We start from the raw sequence: 23,028 nt of genomic DNA on the forward strand, positions 1-23,028 counted from the left end.
TGTCGAGTGACGTAAATGAGAAGAAAAAGAAGAAGAAGAAGAAGAAAAAGAAGAAGTAGAAGAAGAGAAAGAAGAGAGAAAAAAAAGGAAAAAAAAGAAACGAGAAGAAAAAAAAAATAGAGGGAGAGGAAAGAAAACGACATAGCAGAACGAAACGAGTTCAAGTTTTCTTCACGACGTCGGCTAATATTTTTTTCATTTACACGTTACGAAATAACGAAAGAAAATAAGGATTAATGTCGTTTTATATTCTTTGGATTCATTTGTAGGATGGTATATATATATGTGTGTGTGTGTGTGTGTGTGTGTGTGTGTGTGTGTGTGTGTCTGTCGCTAAGTTACGTCAGAGAATACATATATGTTTCTTCGCCGTGGTTGCAGTTCTGCAGCTGACTCTCTCTCTCTCTTTTTCTTTCTCTGTTTCTCTCTCTCTCTCTCTCTCTCTCTCTCTTTTTCTCTCTCTTTCTTTCTTTATGTCAGAACAGAAAAGTTATCTTGGCGATAATGTATAATTTAGTATCGACAGTCTCGTTTTACAATTTGGGCAACTCGTGGAAAGTCAGGCGCGAATCTTGAAGGCGGAAACTTGAGAACATTCGTTTGACATCTTCTATATAAAAGAAAAAGAAAAGACGAGTGGTGGTGTGTTACGAGTTTAATAGATTGACTAGGTCAAAATAATTCAACTTTTTCATCAACATATAAATTGAATGTGTATCTCTTGTATTTGGCCCTTTGCAATATATACGAAATATACATATATACTTTTCTTACGAATTCTTGAAAATTTGCATAGTAGGAAGGAACGAACGAACGAACGAACGAACGAACAAACAAACAAAAAAAAGGTGATATTTATTCATATTTTCAAAAAGTATATTGTTGGATTTTTCTAATTAATCTGTTAGAAATTAATCGAATTTCTTACGATTGCTAATTTAAATCAAAAGAAAAAGAAGAAAGAAAGAAAAAAGATATCTATTGGCCATGATTTTAAGATTTTAAAGATTTTTGGCAGAAAATTAGTAGTCAGATCGCCGGGATATTCTATTTTTAACTATTTTAAATGTCACTCTCTCGTAAGTATCATCCTTCTCTCTCTCTCTCTCTCTCTCTCTCTATCTATCTATCTATTTATCTATTTATCTATATCTCTCTCGCTCTCTCTTTTTCTCTTCTGTTTTCCCTTTCCCAAATTATTCTTACGCTTACGTTTCCTTTTCGAAATGTCGAAGGCTAAAATATATCTGAATTGAGGCGATACAAAAGGTGGTATATACGAGTTGACAAAGAGAAGCGTGATTATCGATCCGTCGAGTTAACAAGTATACTACCGAGGCGATCATATTTTCTACTTTTCGTTTCATTGAAATCCTACGTTAAAAAGCCTTCAATGTTTAATCTTTGTCAAAAGAATTTGTTTTTATCTTTTCCCTCGCCAATTCTCCTCGCTAACCGTTCCTTAACTTTTCCGCCATTTAATTGAATCTCTAAACTTTGGACGAAAAAAAAAAAAAAAGAAAAGAAAGAAAAAGAAAAAGAAGAAGAGAGAAAAAAAAACGAAATAAAAAAGAAAAAGAAATAAAAGAGAGAAGGAAAGAATTGTGCAAAGAAAAAAGTTAGATTAACAAAAATGAATTCTTCGTTTTATTAGACTCTAAACTAAAGCGGATCCTCCTACGATATATTCCCGTCTTTCGTCTAATAATGTCTAATTGGCCAAGAAGAGATTGGCTCTAATCATATTACGAAGAGTAGTCGATAATCAAGATAGGTCTCTCGATAGAAGCGATACAAACGCGGTACGATGAAGAAAACCTTAGAAGAAGGCCTTGACATATGTTCTCATTTACTTAGCTCTTTCTTATAAGCGAGAACTTATTTAAATAGTGCAAAGTACGAATTATCGACCATGTCCTAGACATTTCTTTGGTACCTCGTTAGAAGGGCATGATTTTGAATACTATTCGCGAAGATATTAATCTTATAGTCGAACATACCTTTTTAATTTATGTAATAGGTAATTCACGAAATAAGCATGCATCCTAACGTAATAATAAATCTTTTTTTTCTTTTGTCCTTTCTTAAGGGAGAAGGAAAAAAATAGAAAGCTGTTCTTCCTTTTTTCTTTCTTTCTTTCTTTTTTTTTTCTTTTTCTTTTTTTTTTTTTTTTCATCGCTCCTCGAATCTCGCCCAATTCTTTTCTTCTTCCTATTTCTAAATTAAATATTATGCATATATGGATAATTATATGTTTTTCTTTCTTTTTTTTTTTTTTCTCTTTTGCAGAAATACCAAGGACGAGTGTATCTCGCAGGATGGATTCGTGCGGGGTCTACTTGTCTCAGCTACGAGCGATGCTCGTGAGAAATCTTCTTCTGAAGAAACGTGAAAAACGGAAGACTATCGCGGTACGTCTAAGTCATAAATAAATATATATGTGTATATATATATATATATATACATATATATATCATTATCATTATTATTACTATTATTTATTATTATTATTATTATTATTATTATTATTATTATTATTATTATCATTATTATTATTATTATTATTATTATTATTATTATTATTATTATTATTATTTTACTTTTCTCTTTGAGAGAATAATATTATTAACACAATATAGTATATTTAACTATGACGAGGATTTATTCAATTTATCTTTCGTCGAATCGACGAGTATGTACTTAGAAATATCGTGAGATCATATTTGTAAAAGTGTAACTAATTATACACGACGAAACTCTAATTAACGTTCTATCTAATTAGCGAAATATTTAAACTCATAGGAAAATAAATAAAGATAAGAAGTTTACAGTGCGTAGTCGGTAATTCCAAGCTTTGCTATTATGATCAATAATTAATACATAGATAAAGATCCGCGTATGCACGTTGCACGTTGTTTTTAATAGCCCATACACGTAGATAAACCGTACACATTGGTACTAATAAATGAGATAACGACAAAGGAATGTTATAACATCCAATGAGACTGAACGTCATGTTGTATAATCAAGCTACTTGGAAAAGCAGAACATGTGTTTTTTTTCATTGGCTTCAAATTCGATACATACGTAGATATATGTGGCACGTATAAACGTATATATAATATCGTTTAAATAGGGAAGTAAAGAAAGGATAAAGGGGGGGGGAGGGAAATAGAAATTTAGATTAGTCGTTAGATAGAACAAAAACTAGAATGAAATCTCTTCGTACGATATACGATATATATATATATATATATATATATATATATATATATGCATATCATATGTCCTTGCGTTATATGGAGCAGAAAAATATTTTGGAAATCGAATAAATTTTCGGTAGGTCTGTTTGATCAGTGATGCGTATATTACGTGGCACGATTTCGTTTTACTTATGAAAAAGAAATGTAACGTTGTGGTTAGATATATATCTATGTATGTATGTATGTATATACAATTTGGTAAAACATTATCGATCGAATAATCATCGAGCGTGAATGACTAAGTAACATATGAATCGTAAGAATTTCGACGAAATTAATGAGTCACTTCGATTGTTTTCTTTTTCTTTTTCTTCTCTTTCTTTTTCTCTTCTTTTTCTTATATTTTATTTATCTCGAAGATGATTATTAAAATAAAAGTATCAACATTTTTAAATGACGATCAGAATCAACAGATTTACATTGACTAGTGTAACTTATTCTTTAATACGTACATTACATTTATATTGCAATCTCCCACGTTGATCATTCTCAGTAGGATCCCATTTGAAAATAAAAATATTCATGCACGTTCTAACACTTGTACACGCGTATCGCACGCATTTCGTGCTCTTATTTCGACGATTAAAGTGGCACAGCTCTGGTAATGGAACTTCAAATGAAGTAAATATAGGATATGCATGTTGAAGAAGAAAAAGAAGAATAATAATAAGAAGAAGAAGAAAAGAAAAGAAAAGATAAAATAAAATCAATGATAATTCCTGGATTATTTTTAATGGAAAAATCTCATCGATGCGAGCTCACGTATTAAAAGATAAAAAAGGAGGGAAATGAAAATCTATAATGAAGAGGCCAAATCCAAAGAGAGAGAGAGAGAGAGAGTGAGTGAATGAGTGAGTGAGAGACAGAGAGAGAGGGGGAGAGAGAGAGAGAGATAAAAAGAAAAGAAAAAAGAAAAAGGAAAAAGGAAAAAAGAAAAAAGAACGACCGTGTTGGTTCGTGCCACGTCAAATTTTCTGCTTAGGAAATTCGCTAGGAGCACGAAAATAGAGGAACATCGAAGATCGATCGTAGCCCCCGGGGTGAAGAGGGATGGCGGGAGAAACGGGGAAAGGGAGAAGGACGTGGAGGAGGGAGAGAAGGCACAGTTACGATTCCGTCGGATAAAGAAAAAGATCGATTGAAATTCTACATGCATTCTAGATGAACGTATACTTTGCCTTGGTGAGAATAACGAACGAAGATACACGTATATTGTTTCAAACGACGAAGAAATAACCAATGTTTTTCTTCGAGAAAAATTCATTTTATTATACTTGAACGCCTCTAACACTGTTTTATTCCTCTCTCTCTCTCTCTCCCTCTCTCCCTCTCTCTCTCTCTCTCTCTTTCTATATATATATATATATATATATATATATATATATATATATATATATATCTTTTTACTTTTCCTTATCACGAATTTTGTCTATCGAGAGTAAGGGTCGATGTTGGCAAGAATGGAATGGATAAAAGAAGAAGAGGAAAAGGAAGAGGAAGAGGAAAAGGACGAAGAGGAAAAAGAGGAAGGAAGGATTATAAGAAAACGAGGAAGAAAGGAATATGCATTCGGATTGCCAAAGGATTTTCCGCATAGAAAGTATCTGGATTATGGAGTTTGGGGGAAGAAAAAAAAATACAAACAAACAAAAAAAAAACTGGGTAAAAAGAAATAAAAAGTTCGTAGATGGTTGGTTGTGTACGGCGACGAAACGACTGCGTTTCACGGATAGCCGCAGTAGCCAAATAGGAAGGCGTGCTGCCAGTCGCAGCAGTGCGCTGCCATTTTTGCGTGCGTACCGTGCCAACTGGGCCAAGGGTCGAGGAGAAGAGAAGAATCGTTTATTGCTGTTCTGCCATTATATGTATATATGTATGTATATATATATATATATATATATATATATATACATATATATATATGTATATATATATGTAGTAATACTAGATGGTAAATGGATTTTATAAGAGAAACTTGCATTTTTAAAGTTTTTTTATTGCTTTATTTATTTTTATTTTTATATTTTCGTTCTTTTCTTTTTGTCCTTCTTCGTCCCCCTTTATATCCATTTTATTTTTCTACGCGAACGTGACACAACAGGATTATGTCCTGGCTCGAACAAATCCATCATCGATATATTTCATCTCTTCTTTCTATCTATAGTGATATTTTCCAAAAAAAAAAAAAAAAAAAAAAGAAAAAGAAAAGAAAAAGAAGAAGAAGAAGAAAGAAAAAATAAGGAAAGAAAAAAAGACAAGAAAATAAATAAAATATAGGTAAAACTCTATCGATGGTATATCGGAGTTAAATAATAAATTACACGAGAAATTTTATTGCGTTTTATCGTCGGAACTTTTTAAATCAAACGAATATCCGAATAAATTGAATGTTAAATTCTTTTGATTAATTTTATGCGTGTTCTAATTCCTTTAAACTGTTATTACAATGATTTAAGGCGAATTTAACGAGCTGATCCGTAATGACGTGCATTAAATAAGAACGAGGAAAGTAAAACAAAAAGAGATGGATAGAGAAAGAGAGAAAGAGAAACAGAGAGAGAGAGAGAGAAAGAGAGAGAGAGAGAGAGAAAGAGATAAAAAGATAAAAATAGAGAAAGAGATAAAGATAGAGGAAGAGATCGTGTGCCAATTCAATTTCAATATATCCCAAGTGATATACCCAGTGCTATTTACTAAAAGGTTATGGATGATATCGGAAGTTGTCTTTTCTTTCTCTCTCGCACTCGTAGAAATTATCTTTTCGAATAAGAAAGAAACAAGATGTTGATTTTTTAAAATGTCACCTTTTACTTTCTCCCCCCCTATAATATTTCTTTTCACCTTTGTTCCTAAGACACTTTTACGCGTGCACGATTCTTTCATTTTCTTTTGAGGAAAATATAAAGGGGTTCGTACGTTTGACGGATCGCCATGATATCCTTCCTTCTTTTTTTTTTTTTCTCTCTTTCCTTTTTCTTTTTCCTCGAAAGAGAAAGATTTATCACGATGATCAGAAGGACGGCAATGACTACGAAAAAAATCATTTCTTTCTTGGATTTCTTTGCTTACTTTCTTTACCCTTGAAAATGTTCGGATCGAGTAGATTGGTTGGACCATTGTTCCAGAGACTACTAGAAATTGTTTCCGTTGGTTCTATTATATTTGGCAGTAGATGAGGCCCAACCAAGAAATAGACTTGCTCAACCCAGGTTGGCAGAGGTAAGCCAACGACACAGCATTGCCAAACAGGCAAACCAAGATGGACCAACATCATACGAAAGTATCTGGTAAAATCATCGGCCAGATGATACCATCGATCTGCAGTTTCCTGATGAAGCCAAATTTCAGGGGACGTTTGTTCAGCTTTATTCGTATATACCAAATAAATCTTCGCATCCGAACTTGTGGGAAAGCATCGAGCTATCTCAAAGAGTTTCGAACCACGAGGATTAACCGTGTGAATCTTTGAGTTACCAGTAACAACGTCCTCGGTACTCCCTACGAGTATCTCAACTTCCGGTTCGATGTCCCCTCCTTCCTCCGTGGCCAGACTCGCCGTCGTTCCGCTTTGTCGATCCTTCCCAACACCGAGGTAACGTTTTAGGGACGACAGCTTGCCTATCTCCATTCGCCCTACCGGAAATTCCTCGCCTGTATATGAACGAGTGACTCGCTAATTCGATATCCCTCTTGTGTGAAATGAACAAGAACTCTACGTTACATATGATAAACGTTACATTGACGTATACGATGTCCTTAAAAAAAAAAAAAAATATTCTTCCATAAAAGAACATACAGATGAAGAGAGGATTGTGAGAGAAAGAAAGAGAAAAAGAGAGAGAGAGAGAGAAAGAAAAGAAGATGTAAAATGAAAGTAATGAAATGGAGTCAAAAGACAAAAAAAAAAAAAAAGAAATATCTTATAAAATCTCTACGTACACGAGATGCGAATGTTCGGCGTTAAAAGAGGACAATATTTTACAATGGGACATCTCGCATGAAGGAAGAAAAGAGGAAAAAGAAAGAAAGAAAGAAAGAGAGAAAAAAAGTACCTGCTATCTCGAGATTCCACTGTAGTAGAAAACCATCGATCGAGGCATAGAAATTCTTCACGTCTTCTGGCAACACGCAGCCGTGTCGTTGCTCCCAATTCGCAATGGCGTTTCGTTCGCAACCATTTCGTCTGTTAACGCGAACGTTTTTAACGCATGGCGAATTTTCGAGAATCTTGACGACACCTAACGTTAAATTCTCGTAGAATGAATCTTCGGTAACGACATCGACGAAAAATGACATTGTCTCACTACTACCTCGCGAATCCATTTTTTTTTTTTTTTTATTTTCTTATATAAACGTGTCAGAGATCTTATTGTGACATGAGAAACCGAGGATGAAGAAAGCCGGGTGCTTTTCTTTCTGAAAATATCGCTTTCGTTTAAGTTGTTTATCACCATGGCAACGGCATATCAAAGCGAACAACGTTACTTCTCTATTCACCCCTCGAACAAACGTCGCAAACATGTTTGCTTGTTCGTGTTCATACGATTCTCGTCGCATTAAACCATCTGTGTTGTTGTACACACACAAGCGTAAAGGGTGGGTGTCTTTTCCAAACGGTAGGGTTTGGATCATGCGAAAGAAACTTGCCCTTGTAAAGGAAAAAAAAAAAGAAAGGAAAAAGAAGGAAAGAAAGGGAAGGAAAAAAAAAATTAACCCACGTGTTTCGCTTTTGTACATGAGGAATTATATACATTAGTATGCGTATACTCGTAACATATGATTTTCAGACACGTTCATTATCTTTCCGTCATCATCGATGGGACGAACATAAGGGGATCGTAAGGATTAGTCATAAAAACCTTCTTCCATTGTTCCCAGGAGAGTTTCGAACGAACTCGCGTATACGCTCTCTAACAATTTCATTTCATTTCATTTCATTTCGTTTCATTTCATTTCATTTCATTTCATTTCATTTCCATTTCATTTCTCATTTGATATGTTAAATATTCGTTTGATATTGTTAATACGGTTATGATATGAAATAAAATTGATTTGAAAAGAATAATAAGAATATAAATATCGATAGAAAATCCAATAAAATTATTGACTTTTACATATACGAGATCTTTCATCTGTGACAATGAATTACAATATGTATTTCTTTTTCTCTCTCTCTTTCTTTTTTTTTTTTTTTTACATTTTTTTTCATACATATTTTTTTTCTTTTTTTTTTTTTTTTTTTTTTTTTTATTATTATTGTAGGAGATCTTCCTGCCTCTTTATACTCTAGGGATTCTCATAGTGATAAAGGTGTTGATACCTAATCCAAATTATCCCGCGATGACGACGCAGAGGCATGAAGAGAATATATTCGAATTATTCAATGGTTATAAAAACAATACGATAGCCGTGGTACCTAATTCGACGGAAACTCTCGTAAGTTATCGTTAGTTATATTTAGATATAAATATCTCGTTAAACGTATTAAAAATTTTTAATATCATTGATTCATCTTCCAGACATTCTTAAATTCGATGAACAACCTTTGGCTGTCCATGTGGGATTTTCCTGGCAAATTACCTTTAAATTTTATGATATTCGATACGAAGGATGATCTACAGGCAGCTTATTGGAGAGATCCATATAGCGTACCTTTGGCTGTGATCTTCGAAGACTCTCAACCGATCACTCAACGTCTTCTGTAAGACTGTTTATATATATGTATATATATGTATATATATATATATATACACACGCATACATAGATACAATATTTCAGTCAAATCTATGAAATTGCTAGATTGATACGAATGATTGTTTACATTCACGAAAAGCTTTTTCCCCTCTTTCTCTCTTTTATAATTTAAATCGAAGGTGAGGTAAAATTGCTATTTGTATCTTTTAGATACGAGATTAGAACAAATCCTTCGTATACATCGCCTCCTTCGCCTACTGAACTTTATTCCGCTCCGGTTACTTGCCGGAAGGACACCAGCCATTGGATGGGAGGCGTTCTGTCAATAGAAACTGGCGGATCATGTCCCGTGAATAACTATTTGGATTCTGGCTTCCTAGCGTTACAAATGCTAATGGATATTACGAAGATAAGGGTACGCCGGTTACTTATAGTCTTGAATTATATTGCTCTCTTTCACTCTTACGAAATGTATCTTCTAATGTATTACTTCCTTCCTTACTTTACAGCTTGACACGCAAAACAACGACGTAACCATTCCAGATATAAAATTAGAAATGTTTCCGAAAGAAGCATTCACAGCTGGTAAGAAATAGCTTCTCTCTATCGAAAAGCTTTTACTTTCTTCGAAGAAATGATAATCTAATTTCTCTCTCTCTCTCTCTCTCTCTGTGTCTCTCTCTCTCTCTCTCTCTCTTAATACAACTCTTAATAATACATTTTCTAGATTGGATGTTGGCTTTTAGAGTCATTATTCCTTTGTACATGGTATTAGCACTTTCACAGTTCATTACTTATCTCTTGATACTAATAGTCGGTGAAAAAGAGAACAGGATTAAAGAAGGAATGAAAATAATGGGCCTGAAGGATTCTGTATTTTGGTAAATAGAAAATTTTTTCTAAATTATATGATATTATTGTGATATTATAGTTTTAATCTATCCATTAAATCCATTAAATATTGATACGTCTTTCGTGCTTTAGGATGTCTTGGTTCATTATCTACAGCATCTTTGTCTTGTTACTTTCTGCCGTTGGAGTGGTATTACTCTTCACTCTACAAATGTTTCAGCATACACACTTTTTACCGATATTTCTTTTGGTCGTACTTTATAGTTTTTCCATCATCATGTTTGCCTTCATGATAACGCCATTCTTTGATAAATCTCGTGTGAGTATTTTATGTTATATAAAATGTTTAAATTAAACGGGTACGAAAAGGAATTGATTTAATGTAAGATTATTAGAAAAGCTTTTACAGATTTCAACGAATATAATCGTATCTCGTTTTAGACTGCCGGTGTCCTTGGAAACTTTGCAGTAACGATATTAAGTTTGATGTACTTCATTCAAGTCTTTGTAGACGATTCTAGCTCGATCTCATTTTGGCTTGTATCACTTTTAAGTCCAACGGGTGTTGCATTGGCTATGGATAAGGTTGGTATTCCTAAAGGTTTATCAAAAAAAAAAAAAAAAAAAGAAAAAAAAAATTAATAAATTTTATTTTTTTTTTTTCTTTTGTATTTTTCATAGGCCTTGGTCTTAGATTTACAAGGACAAGGAGTGAATTTCGATAATCTTTGGTGTGGTCCTGGTATACCTTTCGGTGGAAGTCTCATTATGATGACTTTAGACATATTCTTATATGCTTGCTTAGCCTATTATTTGGACTCGGTTATACCAAGTATGTATAAAGAATCTTTTATTTTTTTTATTTTTTATTTTTTTTCCCCCTTTGTTCTCTCTGCGATATAGCTGATGATATTTTCAATAACAGCTTGGAAGAAAGATGATAATCCTTCATGACATTTTGATTAATAGGCGAGTATGGCACGAAGAGATCACCGTGGTTCTGTTTCACACCTGGATTTTGGTGTCAACGTAAAGTTCAAAGGGTACCATCGTCTAACGGCGAATCTAATTCTTTTATACCCGGCGAGGAAACAAATAGAGACGTGGAACCAGTTGTACGTGAGATGAAGGGAAGGGAAGCAATTAGAATCATAGATTTGTTTAAATCTTATCAGAAATGTCGTAAACCTGAAACAAAGGCAGTTAATGGTATCAATCTAACGATTTATGAGGGACAAATAACAGCGATATTGGGACATAATGGGGCTGGTAAAACAACGTTGTTTAATATACTCACCGGATTGACATCGCCAACAGCCGGTACGGCTTTGATATTTGGATATGACGTGCGAGATTCAAACGATATGCAGATGATCAGAAGTATGACAGGTGTATGCCCTCAGCATGACATTCTGTTTGATTTATTAACGCCAAGAGAACATCTAGAATTTTTTGCCGCTGTACGTTGTATTCCAAAATCAATGATCGAACACGAGGTAAGACAATATTTAAAGCATTTAAAATAATCTATCGTTATAATAGAATAGCAAATTATTATTTCGTTATAATCTATAATATCTCATAATGTCATTGATATTTTTAGGTAAAGAAAACGTTAAAGGACATAGATTTGGTTGAAAAAGCGGATACTTTTGCAAAATATTTAAGCGGTGGCCAGAAGAGAAAGCTCTCAGTAGGTATCGCCATTATCGGTGATCCTAAGATCATTATCCTTGATGAGCCCACAGCTGGAGTGGATCCATACTCGAGAAGACAAATGTGGTCTTTCCTGCAATCCAGAAGACACGGTAAAGTCATTCTTTTAACGACTCACTTCATGGACGAAGCAGACATATTGGCTGACAGGAAGGCAGTTATAAGTAAAGGGAGATTGAGATGTTGCGGTAGTTCGTTGTTCTTAAAAAATAAATTCGGTATCGGTTATCATTTAACGTGAGTATCAAGTATAAATGTATGCACAAATTAATACACATGCAAATGTTCATTTATTTATTTATTCATTCTTCTATTTTAACAATCTTCCTCTTTTTTTTTATCGTTGTATTATCATTACAGTCTCGTACTAGAAGGCAACGCAAGGGAACATGCAATAGCACGATTAGTATCGTCTCATGTGACGAAAGCCGAAAAAGCAAGACGTCACGGTCGAGAATTGAGCTTCATCTTGCCTCACAATTCTGTGGAAAATTTCGCCTCACTTTTTTCGGCTATCGAGCATGAAATCAAAACGAGATCGAGTAGATTGGGTATTAGTAGTTATGGAGTATCTATGACGACCCTGGAAGAAGTCTTTTTACATCTGGAAAAAGACGAGGAAACGGAATGTACCATGGACAATCTGTCAAAGAAAATGGTTCGTAATCGTGCACTTAGTAGATCGTTGTCCTTGCAGTCGAAAAGTACATCGTACCAGAGTTTACAGAACGAAGGTGTTACCGTTCAAAATGATGGTCAAGCGAAAGGTAATTAAAGGAAAATTATTCAACATTTAAAATCAATATTTGTATCCATTAATTATATTTATATATTGAAATGCAGGAGCAGGTGATCTACCAGATGGAATTCACAATGATAGGAATCCTCCTATTCTCGGCCTTGGCTTAGACCCCATCAAAATTCGGCCTAACTTCCTTCAAATTCTTTATGCCATGCTTCGCCTAAGGATACTCAGGCTGTTTAGAAACATTCAACTATTATACTTTACCATCGTTGCTCCTCTTGCTCTAATAATCCTTGGTCTCTATATAAACAGTATTCAAACTGTTGACATTAAGATGCAATCACTTCAACTTAATAGTGGTATGCTTTTATATACCTTCCTCCCATAATCTTTAATTATCATCGAAATATCTATTAACATTTGAGATATTTTCTCTCCTCTTTGTAAAAATTTTTTTTAGACACCTATGGCAATGAAACTAAAATTTTATATTTGAATAATACCGATGTTGACATAACGCCTTTGATAGAGAGTATAAGTCAAGATGTAAAGCATATCGATGAATACGATGGGAATTACGTTAATTTGTTAAAAAGCGCACCGCACGTAGCAGCATTTAATATCAATGATTATAGCTTTCCAAAGATGAATTTAACAATCGTATATAACGATACGATGCAACATTCTTTACCCATTTTATTGAATGTACTGTTAAATACTTATTACAGGTATGTATGTTCCTTGTCCTTCACAGAAAAAAGAAAAAGGAACAACAACAACAAAATTACGTTAGAATCACAATAATCGTTGTAATTTCCATTAAAAACAGATTGGTAGCTGGTAGGGACGATGTTCAACAAATTGAAATAAAAACGCATCCGTTTCAACAGACATCACAGCCACAAGAATTTAACATTGGTGTTGCCAGTTCAGCATTATTCATAGGAATGGATTTTGTTTTATTACCAATCACTTTGGCAGTCGATATGGTTTATGATCGAGAAGTAAGAATAATTTATTCGATCGTATTGATAATTAACAAAGTTATTTAACGTTTTAACATTTGATTTTAGATAAAAGCGAAGAATCAATTGCGCGTCAACGGCCTGTCATTTCCTATGTACTTCCTCACATATTTTATTGTCCTCGTCGGCCTGATGACATTTATTTGTTCATGTATCATTGGTATTATATTTCTCTTTGACGTGCCTTCGCTTCAAGAACCACCAGCACTCATTACTCTTGGTGCCCTTTTAATGTTATACTGCCCATCGTCCATTCTTTTTTCGACATGTTGGAGTTACATTTTTGATAAGATGGACTCCGCACAAAGTATTTTACCCAATATTGCTACGTTCTTTGGACTGATACCTTTTTTGCTTGTCGTGATCTTAGATATGCTAGGTGTCGGTAAGTGATATATATATAAACAAATATTTAAATAAAAATTTTGCCACTTATTTAATCAACATTAAAATATTTTGATCTTTTTTAAGGTGGTACTGCAGCGTTCGCTTTGCACGTGGTCTTTTCTCTATTAAATACCATGTATGTGCCCTACGCAGCGGTGTACTATGTAGATCGCGTTCATTTAATGTGCTCTATTAATGCTGCCTGCCATCATTTAACTATGTCGGATTATCTTACTACGGAGATCATATTGATGGCTGTTGGTGTATTATTACATTGTCCATTATGGTTCTTCGTATTGCTCTTATTGGATATCAAGAAAAGCGGCGGAAACATTAGCGATTTCTTCAAGCACTTCCTGGTTAAGAGAGTTATATATTTCTTCGTTATTTAATTATTTATCCGCAAATAAACGTTAATTTTGTTTTGTATTTATTAATAGAGAAATGGTGGCTCGATCGGTGAGGAGATAATGGAGAATTCGGATGTAGGTGAGCACGAAGATGCTGACGTAAAAACTGAAAGACAAAGAGTATTCAATCTTATTACGTCACCTTCCGTTCAACAATCATCAGTGGTATTGGTACAGGTAAAAATATAATTTTCTATTGGTAAAATAATGAATAGAGAGTTTTAACGATAATTTTAATCATGATTATTGAATGCCGTTAGAATCTACGAAAGGAATATCATCAACGAGAATCAACAGTTTCTTGTAGCTGTTGTAACAAACGAGAAGAAGAGACAACATCTCAAATGCAACGAAAAGTCGCTGTAAGAAATTTATCATTGGCCGTTGAACCAGGTGAAGTATTTGGACTTCTGGGTCATAATGGTGCTGGAAAAACTACTACGATGAAGATTATTATTGCGGAGGAAGCAGCGACACGTGGTAGAGTACAAATTGGCGGGCACAATATTCATTCTCATATGGAGGAAGCATTCAGACAAATGGGATATTGTCCGCAACACGATGCTCAATGGAAAAATATTACTGTACGAGAACATTTAGAATGTTACGCAGCTATTCGTGGTGTACCTTGGGGAGAGATTAATAGGTATTATTAAGAATAATTTTATCCCGTGTAACAATAACTTTCACTTTTAAAAAATAATGATATTATTTCAGAATCGTCGATCTCTATTTAACCGGTCTTCAGATTCATGAACATGCCGATAAACAAACTCAAGAATGCTCAGGTGGTACTAGAAGAAAGCTTAGCTTTGCAATGGCAATGGTTGGAGGACCAAAGGTTGTTTTAATGGATGAACCTAGTACGGGTATGGATCCTAGATCAAAAAGATTCTTATGGGATACCATCCTTGCTAGTTTCCAGGTATTATCGAAACAATTGGCCTATGATTTATCATTTTAAAATCTTATTGAATTTTAATATTAATGTTAAAAATTAACATTCGATTATTTTCTTTTAACAGGGTGGCCGAGGAGCAATCCTTACAACTCACTCGATGGAAGAAGCCGATGCATTATGCTCCAGAGTCGGTATAATGGTTAAAGGTGAATTAAGATGTGTAGGTTCGACGCAACACCTGAAAAATCTATACGGTGCTGGGTACACTTTAGAGATGAAACTTTTGGGTGGCGATTGTACCCCAACTACGCCTTCCGGTGATAGATTATCTGCATTAAAAGAATTCGTTGCTGGTCTCTTTCCTGATGCAACGTTAGAAGAAAGCTTTGCAGACAGATTGGTCTTTGCCGTTCCTCAACACGCAGTGAACTCGCTGGCCGAGTGTTTTATGCAGTTGGAGAAGGGTGAGAATTATTGTCCCATTAGAAATGCATAATCATTGAATTTCTAATGCATGCATTGAGTAGAAGAGAAAGAAAGAAAAAAAAAAAAAAAGGAAACAATCGATAAAACATATGCAATTTTTAATTACAGCCAAGCAGGAACTAGACATCGAGGAGTATAGTTTCAGTCAAACTACCCTGGAACAGGTGTTTCTCAAGTTCTCTCATTACGACGAGAGCAATAGTGGTGAATGACGATCTAGATGTTCAGTGTTTTAGTATCTTGTTTTTAATTATGAACTTGCTATACTTTCAAGACTGCTCAATTTACGCGCGAGAGTATTAAAAGTCATTGTTTTTATGTAACAATTAAGGAAAGCCGACAAAACGAAATGATATTAAATTATCGTTGTGTGAAAACGCATACGATGAATCGGGCGATTGCACTAAAATGCGAGTACGAGCGATGTTAATAAAAAAAAAAACAAAAAAAAAAAAAAACAAAAAAAAAAACCAAAAAAAAACCAAAAAAAAAAACATAAAAAAAATTTTCTTTCCGTTCGTTCGAAGGCGTTTACAAAGTTATTATTATAATCGTCTAAATCTTGTTGATATATTATTAATTACTTAAACATTACGTCACAGTGATTCATAATAAGCACGACCTTTTTCCTCTATGAGGATTCAGTGGCATACATTAAAATGCTTTTTGTCCAATGGGAAGGATTGTATTTTCCCGAATCTGCAATTGAGTATAGATGAAACGCGTATTATTGTTAAATAGACAATTCAAAGGATAATGTACATTATCTTGAGATATGCTTTCGTCATTACTGTGTAAACCATGTAACAGATATTGCACAATTAATGAATGAAACGACTATTTAAAACGAAATTTTTTCAGTCGTAGTATAAGCTAACGTACATTACATACATACATAAAGTACATAAATAAATAAATAAATATATAAATAAATAAATCAATAAATGAATAAATAAATAAATACAAACATACATACATACATACATACATACATACATACATACATACATACATACAAACTACAAACATACATACATACATACATACAAACATACAAACATACATACATACATACATACATTTAAACAAGTTTGGGTTCTAATTTTAGGGCTTCCTGAAAGAAAAGATTTTTGTAAAAGCGAATAATTTGAGAATCGTAAGATATAACAAGAAAATAAACTAGTAATTGGGGATTTTGGTATCCATGATCCCTTTACCTTGACTGTATGTCACTGTCAGGATCGTATTATATCGACTCGATAATATTTAAAAAAAAAAAAAAGGAAAAAAAGAAAAAAGAAAAAAAAAAAAAAGAAAAAAAAAGGAAAAAAAAAGAAGAAGAAGAAAGGAAAAAAAAACACACTGCGAGTATATAATATACCGATGTAGATAAACGGCGAACGGTTAATAAAAATCGTCTTTTTCTCGTGCTCGTATTTTTGTGTGCAAGCAAGAGTTCGACTTTTTGTGCGTTTACGTATGTGTGAAGATAAAAATAAGCGATGAATGAATAAGTGTTTAAATAATTAGGATCTTGTAAATAGTCTCGCAAGATAGTGTTCGAGCGGCATTAATATAAAAACAAATTACGTTTTCAGCGATAAACAAATATTGATTTAAGAATTTATTGATATACTAACGATTTTCGTAGTTTCAATATTATTTTATGTTGTCTGTCTTTTAGATTATCAAGAGAGAGTGAGAGGGAGTGAGAGAGAGAGAGAGAGAGAGAGAGAGAGAAAAAGAAAAAAACAATGAAAAAAGGAGAAAAAGAAAAAAGAAAAAGAAAACTCGCGCAGCGGTCTCATTAACAATAACTGCATTGGAATTGGATCCTATAATGTATCTAACGTTATTAATCCATGAAAGGACGTACGTAACGTTTATGATCGTTATAAGGAAGGACGCGCAGGGCATATCTGCGTAATAATACTTATATCAATTTATTTACTTTTAATGCGACAATTTGTTATCTGCAAACGTATGAGAATAGTATTTTATCCCGATATATAGAAAATCGAATCATTTTAATCATCGAATTTGCATATTCGTAAATAATAACAAAAGTCGATTTACAAAAGATCGACGAATAACTTTTACGTAACTTATTATCGATCCAAGGTGAAGTGCATAAAAATTAGACGTCATATAAGTACTTATCTTCAAACGTTTCTCTCCGTCTGTCTTATGGTCTTTTATCAAGCTTTTTCGGATCAGAAGTCACAGAAGGATACGATAGATCGTTATTATTGCCTCATTAAGATTTAAAATGATGATGATGATGATGATGATAATGATTATTATGATGATGAATTCATGGGAATGAAATTATATTATTTCCTTTTAGATAAAATGAATCGTATAGAAAAGAAATGGGATCTCGCATGATCAAATTAGTATGCGATATCGAACCGCAATAGTTGGCTAATTGTCGTTGGCAAAAATTCGAATTTCTTGTGTACCGAATCGATCGAACATTTTTCTCGAATAAAAGCATAATAGCTTTTAAAGTTCTGATCAATGCGTGGTACATTTGAAAGTTCAATTATTGCTCTTTGTCTCTTTATTGCCTACAGAAACGTCAGAAGGATAGAAAGAAAAAAAATTGCTGCCGATACAAATTAAAAAAAAAAATACATATATATATATACATATAGATATATATATATATATATATATATATATATATATATATATATATATATATAGGGTGGTTCATTAAAACGAATGATCTTTTCTCTCTTTCTCCTTTGAATATCTATCGATTGTTCTGTGATCCTTTTAGAAAAAAAAAAGTCTCATCTGTCGTATAATAAACAACGAACGTTATTCGAAAGTGAGGTTATGTAAAAAAGAAATACAAAAAACAAAAAATCGTTACAATTCTTCCGTTCGAAATTATCTAGTAACGTCATAAAAATTGTGAAAGATTTATGATAAATTCTTTCCCTTTTTATATTTTTTATCTCTCGGAAGATTTTGGAATGTTGTTCGTTGAAAGCAAGTACGATTAATGAACCACCCTGTATATCGAACGGGCTCTTTAATCGTAATCATTGGATCCAAGATCTAATTACGAAGATAAAAAGCAAAATAAGAAGAGGATGTCGAGGATGGGAGAGAAAGAGAGAAAATAAAATAAAATTAAAAGAAAAAAAAAAAAAGAGAAAAAGAAGAAGATAAAAGAAGAAGAGGAAAAAAAGAGTTAGCCAAACCTTAGAAAAGAAAATTACACGTTCTTTTGAGGCTTTCGAAGAAAAAAAAGGAGAGCTCTCGTTTGCAGAATCGCGCCCTATCTCTCTTTTGATCTTCATGGCGCTGCAATCGCGGCGCGAAAATCAAACGCGAGTTATGGGCGTCGTTCGGAGGACTGAATGAAACATTTTTTGTAGATGATATAATTATAGCGTAGGTAGTTAATATTTGAATCTCGCCACAAAAAAGGAATAAAAAAAAAAAAAAAGAAAGAGAGAAAGAAAAAGGGAAGAAAAAAAAGTATCGATTTTTGTAAATATGAACTCGTTATATAAGAGAGGAAGAATTCTTATTATAAATATATAAAATAGAAACTGCGTGCGTAACTTTACGTACGTGCATTTATAAGGGATTGTGTCCGCACAAATCTCGTTCTAGCAAATACGGTATAACATAAAATTTAGTCAATTATGGAATTACACGATGAAAAGAAAAAGGGGAAAAAAAAAAAAAGAAAAAATAATGAACAGCAGACAATTTTATGAGATTATATATAAATATATAAATATATATATATATATATATATATATATATATATATATTCATATATACGTATATATGTATATGTATATATATATACACACGTATATATACCATTTTTTAAAACAGTTGTCACCGATTACGGAGTACGCTACGATGCGTCGAGCATTTCTGAAAACTTAAGTAAAAGAACAAAGAAAAGAACAACAAACACAAAGAATTAAATAAATAAATAAATAAATAAATAAATAAATAAATAAATAAATAAATAAATAAATAAATATACAAGATAAAAAAGAAACAAAAAGAAAAAAAGAAAACAAAAAAAAAGAAAAAAAAGAAAAAAGAACAATACGTTACTGCGTAATCCAATAGACATTGCATATCGCGTTTGCGGTTCAAAGTGCTTCATTTTTTGACGATTATTTTGCGATCCCGTTGTCGGATATTTAGTAGCCGTGTGTACATACATACATTACATACATACATAGATACATACATAGATACATACATACATACATACATACATAGATCTCTAATGTAATCGTCCGCACATGCTCGCGTTAATGCGTTACCCTCGCTTTTCTTATTATGGTCCGTTCGTTCTTACGTGGAAGATTGTCCCGATCGATCCGACTTCAATTTAATTAATTATACAACAAATAAATGACGATTATTGTAGACGTCAAAGATAGTCAAAATCAAAGTTGGACGATCGGTAAATCGTCTTTCTCATAGCATTATTTCATTTTTTTGTAAGGATATTTCTTCTCGTGCATGCACTTATATAAGCACCCACCCACACAGGCGCGGCTAACAAGATGGGTACACAATCACACCTCACACAACACACATACAGGAAACATATATATATATATATATATATTGTATATATATATATATACACAATGGATCATACATAGACACTCATATTAAGGAAAAGACATTTCGTTCTTTATTCACGCGTTAAAATCGTGTAATATCTATGATATTCATTGATACATGCCGAACACTTAACACCCGTCAAAACCGTAATTAACTTTACGGTACTACGTATTTGTTGTATAAAGTGAATGTAATCAGTCGGTTAACGGAAGCTTTTTCACCAATAAAAATCAGTTAAACATAAGGCTGTATGGTGCGTTTTTTCTCTTTTTTTTTTTTTGTTTTTTATTTTTTTTTTCTTTTCCTCCCTCTTTTCTCATTCTTCATGTAATGATCATTGTACATACGTACTTGAAAAACATGTATAATAAAATAATAAAATATATGAAGGGTGATTGTTAAATGATTGATTGTATTAAACGATTATATCACAAGAAACAGGTGGGACAGTATGATAATTTACATTATTTATGTAAATATGACATATAATAAATATTTACATAAGTAAATTTTTACATGTTACAACAAATATAAATAGTATCTAATGGTACGAATTTAATGAATAATTTTGTTGAAGTCGATTAACATACGTGTTTAATTTAAAAATTTTTACTTTGTTTCAATGTGGGTACAGTCTTAAATAGAATGATAAAGTGTGCAATTGTATAACCAAGAAGAGCACCTGTTACACATGGGATAGGCCACACTTGCCATGGTCTATCCCAATCTAATGGAATTACAATAGCACCAGTCCACGTACCCAAAAGTGTAGTTTTTATAACAATATTAGCAGCATTGATAAATATATTGTCTTTTTGTGTTTCTCTTCCTGTTAAAATATTGACCGCTGTATTTACTCCTAAATGCAAACTGGCAGGAACAAATGTTAAACACGTTAATATTATTGTAAGCATTGTCGTTTCCTCATGTTGATTAAAAACTGGTGCACCGAACATAACAATAAGAAAATAATAAATAATTGACAATATAATGCTTGTGATAAGAAATTTAAAACCTTCCTTTATATATTTTGTCCAAGATCTTTTACTTTTTGACGTTTTAGTTTCTATCTTGGTAATAAGTACTGGTTCTGTTTGTAAAAAAGAAAAGATTAATTTTATCACTTCGGCGAACATCAATATCAATAATATTGGGATAAATTTGTACGAGCCAACATTGTACAAGGTTCCATTAATTTTTAATAATATTAATATGCCTGGAAAGTAAATGCAAGTAAACGATGAACAAACGAATAATAATTTTTGTGCTGCTTTATTCCCACCGTTCATATTTCTCATATTAAATCTGTAATACAAAGATAAAAAATATTTATAAATATCCATATATATATATATATATAAATACATAAAATATGATAAAGAATAATATTTAAAAAAATTACTTGTATCAATTTAAGGTTAGTTAATATGTCACTTACCGCCAAAACGCATGTATTTAAATACATCACTATTAAGGCTATTCATTATCATATGTTAGAAGAATGTGCGACTTCAGCGACAGGTGTGGAGAAAATATGAACTATGAATATAAGCGGAGAACACACTGTCCCAACTATATATCTATCTTCTCGGTGTATATAAACCTGCATTGGTTATTCCTCTCTGCGTGCATAATAATAGATTTTGTATGGATTAGAGAGTAAGTAATTTAATGACAATGAATTCATAAATTCCAGTTTCTCATATGTATTGTACAACTTCTCTTGACATTAAATTGCATCTTACATTAGTGCAAAGATACCGACGTAAAGTGTTAGTACATTGATGTTCAATCGATTTTGAAAATACATTGGAAATATGTTGTCATTTGCTCGATAATATTTGCGTTAAAAGATTTACAATTAGACTTTGCAAGTAATACTTAGGTCTCACGACGGGAAGGTTACTGTATGTGGAGATCCACGGACTAACGGTGATTCTATTCTATTGGTTTGGCAACTAAGTGATTGCGGATTTCAAATAAGAAGGAAACGACAAAATCCGCAATCATTTAGTTGCCAATACAATACATTAAAATTCACGTGCCAGGATATCTACGTTACGGGAGCTTTGGGAAATTCAGGTTTCTTAAAATTATTATTAAAAAAAAATACATTAGAATTCTGTCATAGTTAATTATTTATTTATTGAAATATGATTAAACAATTTGAAATGTGAATACATTAATGTCTATTTAGATATGAAAAGAAAAATAAAGACATGCAGCCATTCGCTCGGTATTACTTGCGTTATATAATTTAAAATTAGACTTTGCAAGTAATACCGACCCAGGTCTCACCACGAGGAGGTTGCTGCATGTAGAGACCCACGGACTGACGGTGACTCTACTCTAAAATCCGCGTACCGCGATACCGATCCGTGATACCTTTCCGCTTCAATGCATTGGCTTCTTAACTAACAGGGTATGCGTAGCTTAGCTACTACACACCTCTTACAGATAGCTCCACCATTTGCACCGTCTGCTTCAGACATAACGAATTATTAGGCACATCTGAATTCGTGCTTTCCGAATTTCGAACAAACAAAGCGCACTCCTTAGAAATACTAATCGCGTCGCGACACTCACGTGTGTGTTGTAATTACGTAGATTCTACTGTTAAGCCGAAATTCGCGAAGTACCCCCATCGAAATTTGGAAGAAAACAAACGAAGTCCACGGTAGGACCTTTAATCGCGCCCGAACACCCACGCGAGTGTTAGAAAAACGATTACTCTACTCTAAATACGCGTTTTCGATTCGAACAATCAAACGTAATATAATCGCGCCCGAGAACACCCACGCCTGTGCCCGCCGACACGCGCGCCAGTGTTCTTCCTATCCTTCCCGTATTCGCGTAAAAATCGATGATGAATCTTGCCATGCGATGTATCATCCGGCCGCTGATGAACCTATCCCTCGATGACCTAT

The 23,028-nt window shown here is 33.1% G+C and overlaps 3 protein-coding genes across 11 annotated transcripts in view; 1 reads left to right on the top strand and 2 right to left on the bottom strand.

The window, feature by feature from the left end:
* LOC124425225 (cholesterol transporter ABCA5-like) overlaps nt 1-20,345 on the top strand; it is a 32,574-nt gene extending 12,229 nt beyond the window's left edge. For 7 of the 8 annotated variants that reach the window (XM_046965309.1, XM_046965302.1, XM_046965306.1 and 4 more), the window contains 22 exons: nt 2,290-2,411; nt 8,526-8,699; nt 8,783-8,964; nt 9,169-9,373; nt 9,468-9,543; nt 9,686-9,839; nt 9,943-10,129; nt 10,252-10,395; nt 10,492-10,642; nt 10,780-11,306; nt 11,414-11,763; nt 11,887-12,293; nt 12,370-12,630; nt 12,732-12,999; nt 13,101-13,275; nt 13,345-13,681; nt 13,768-14,042; nt 14,124-14,270; nt 14,354-14,739; nt 14,811-15,018; nt 15,119-15,458; nt 15,589-20,345. In XM_046965309.1, coding sequence (XP_046821265.1) covers nt 2,319-2,411; nt 8,526-8,699; nt 8,783-8,964; nt 9,169-9,373; nt 9,468-9,543; nt 9,686-9,839; nt 9,943-10,129; nt 10,252-10,395; nt 10,492-10,642; nt 10,780-11,306; nt 11,414-11,763; nt 11,887-12,293; nt 12,370-12,630; nt 12,732-12,999; nt 13,101-13,275; nt 13,345-13,681; nt 13,768-14,042; nt 14,124-14,270; nt 14,354-14,739; nt 14,811-15,018; nt 15,119-15,458; nt 15,589-15,692 — 5,151 coding nt within the window. In that variant the 5' untranslated portion in view covers nt 2,290-2,318 and the 3' untranslated portion in view covers nt 15,693-20,345. Of the gene's footprint in view, nt 1-2,287; nt 2,412-8,525; nt 8,700-8,782; nt 8,965-9,168; nt 9,374-9,467; nt 9,544-9,685; nt 9,840-9,942; nt 10,130-10,251; nt 10,396-10,491; nt 10,643-10,779; nt 11,307-11,413; nt 11,764-11,886; nt 12,294-12,369; nt 12,631-12,731; nt 13,000-13,100; nt 13,276-13,344; nt 13,682-13,767; nt 14,043-14,123; nt 14,271-14,353; nt 14,740-14,810; nt 15,019-15,118; nt 15,459-15,588 lie in introns of those variants that run through there. The other variant, XM_046965310.1, reaches the window with a different exon arrangement.
* On the bottom strand, nt 4,566-8,606 carry LOC124425227 (tubulin polyglutamylase complex subunit 2). The gene is made up of 2 exons (XM_046965313.1): nt 7,316-8,606; nt 4,566-6,914 (listed from the first exon to the last, which is right to left on the bottom strand). Exons 1-2 carry the CDS (start codon nt 7,584-7,586, stop codon nt 6,304-6,306), a joined length of 882 nt encoding a protein of 293 aa, XP_046821269.1. The 5' UTR covers nt 7,587-8,606; the 3' UTR covers nt 4,566-6,303.
* A 291-nt stretch (nt 20,346-20,636) lies between the features above and the next one.
* Nucleotides 20,637-21,661, bottom strand: LOC124425226 (phosphatidylinositol-glycan biosynthesis class F protein). Of its 2 annotated transcripts, none has more exons than XM_046965311.1 (2): nt 21,540-21,661; nt 20,637-21,406 (listed from the first exon to the last, which is right to left on the bottom strand). In XM_046965311.1, exon 2 carries the CDS (start codon nt 21,397-21,399, stop codon nt 20,701-20,703), a length of 699 nt encoding a protein of 232 aa, XP_046821267.1. In that variant the 5' UTR covers nt 21,400-21,406; nt 21,540-21,661; the 3' UTR covers nt 20,637-20,700. The 2 variants fall into 2 exon arrangements, with proteins under 2 accessions (XP_046821267.1, XP_046821268.1); XM_046965312.1 differs by having other exon boundaries at nt 21,504-21,541.
* Between the last annotated feature and the right edge of the window lie 1,367 nt (nt 21,662-23,028).

This window comes from Vespa crabro, chromosome 6, assembly GCF_910589235.1.
Source record: "Vespa crabro chromosome 6, iyVesCrab1.2, whole genome shotgun sequence".
NCBI lineage: Eukaryota > Metazoa > Arthropoda > Insecta > Hymenoptera > Vespidae > Vespa > Vespa crabro.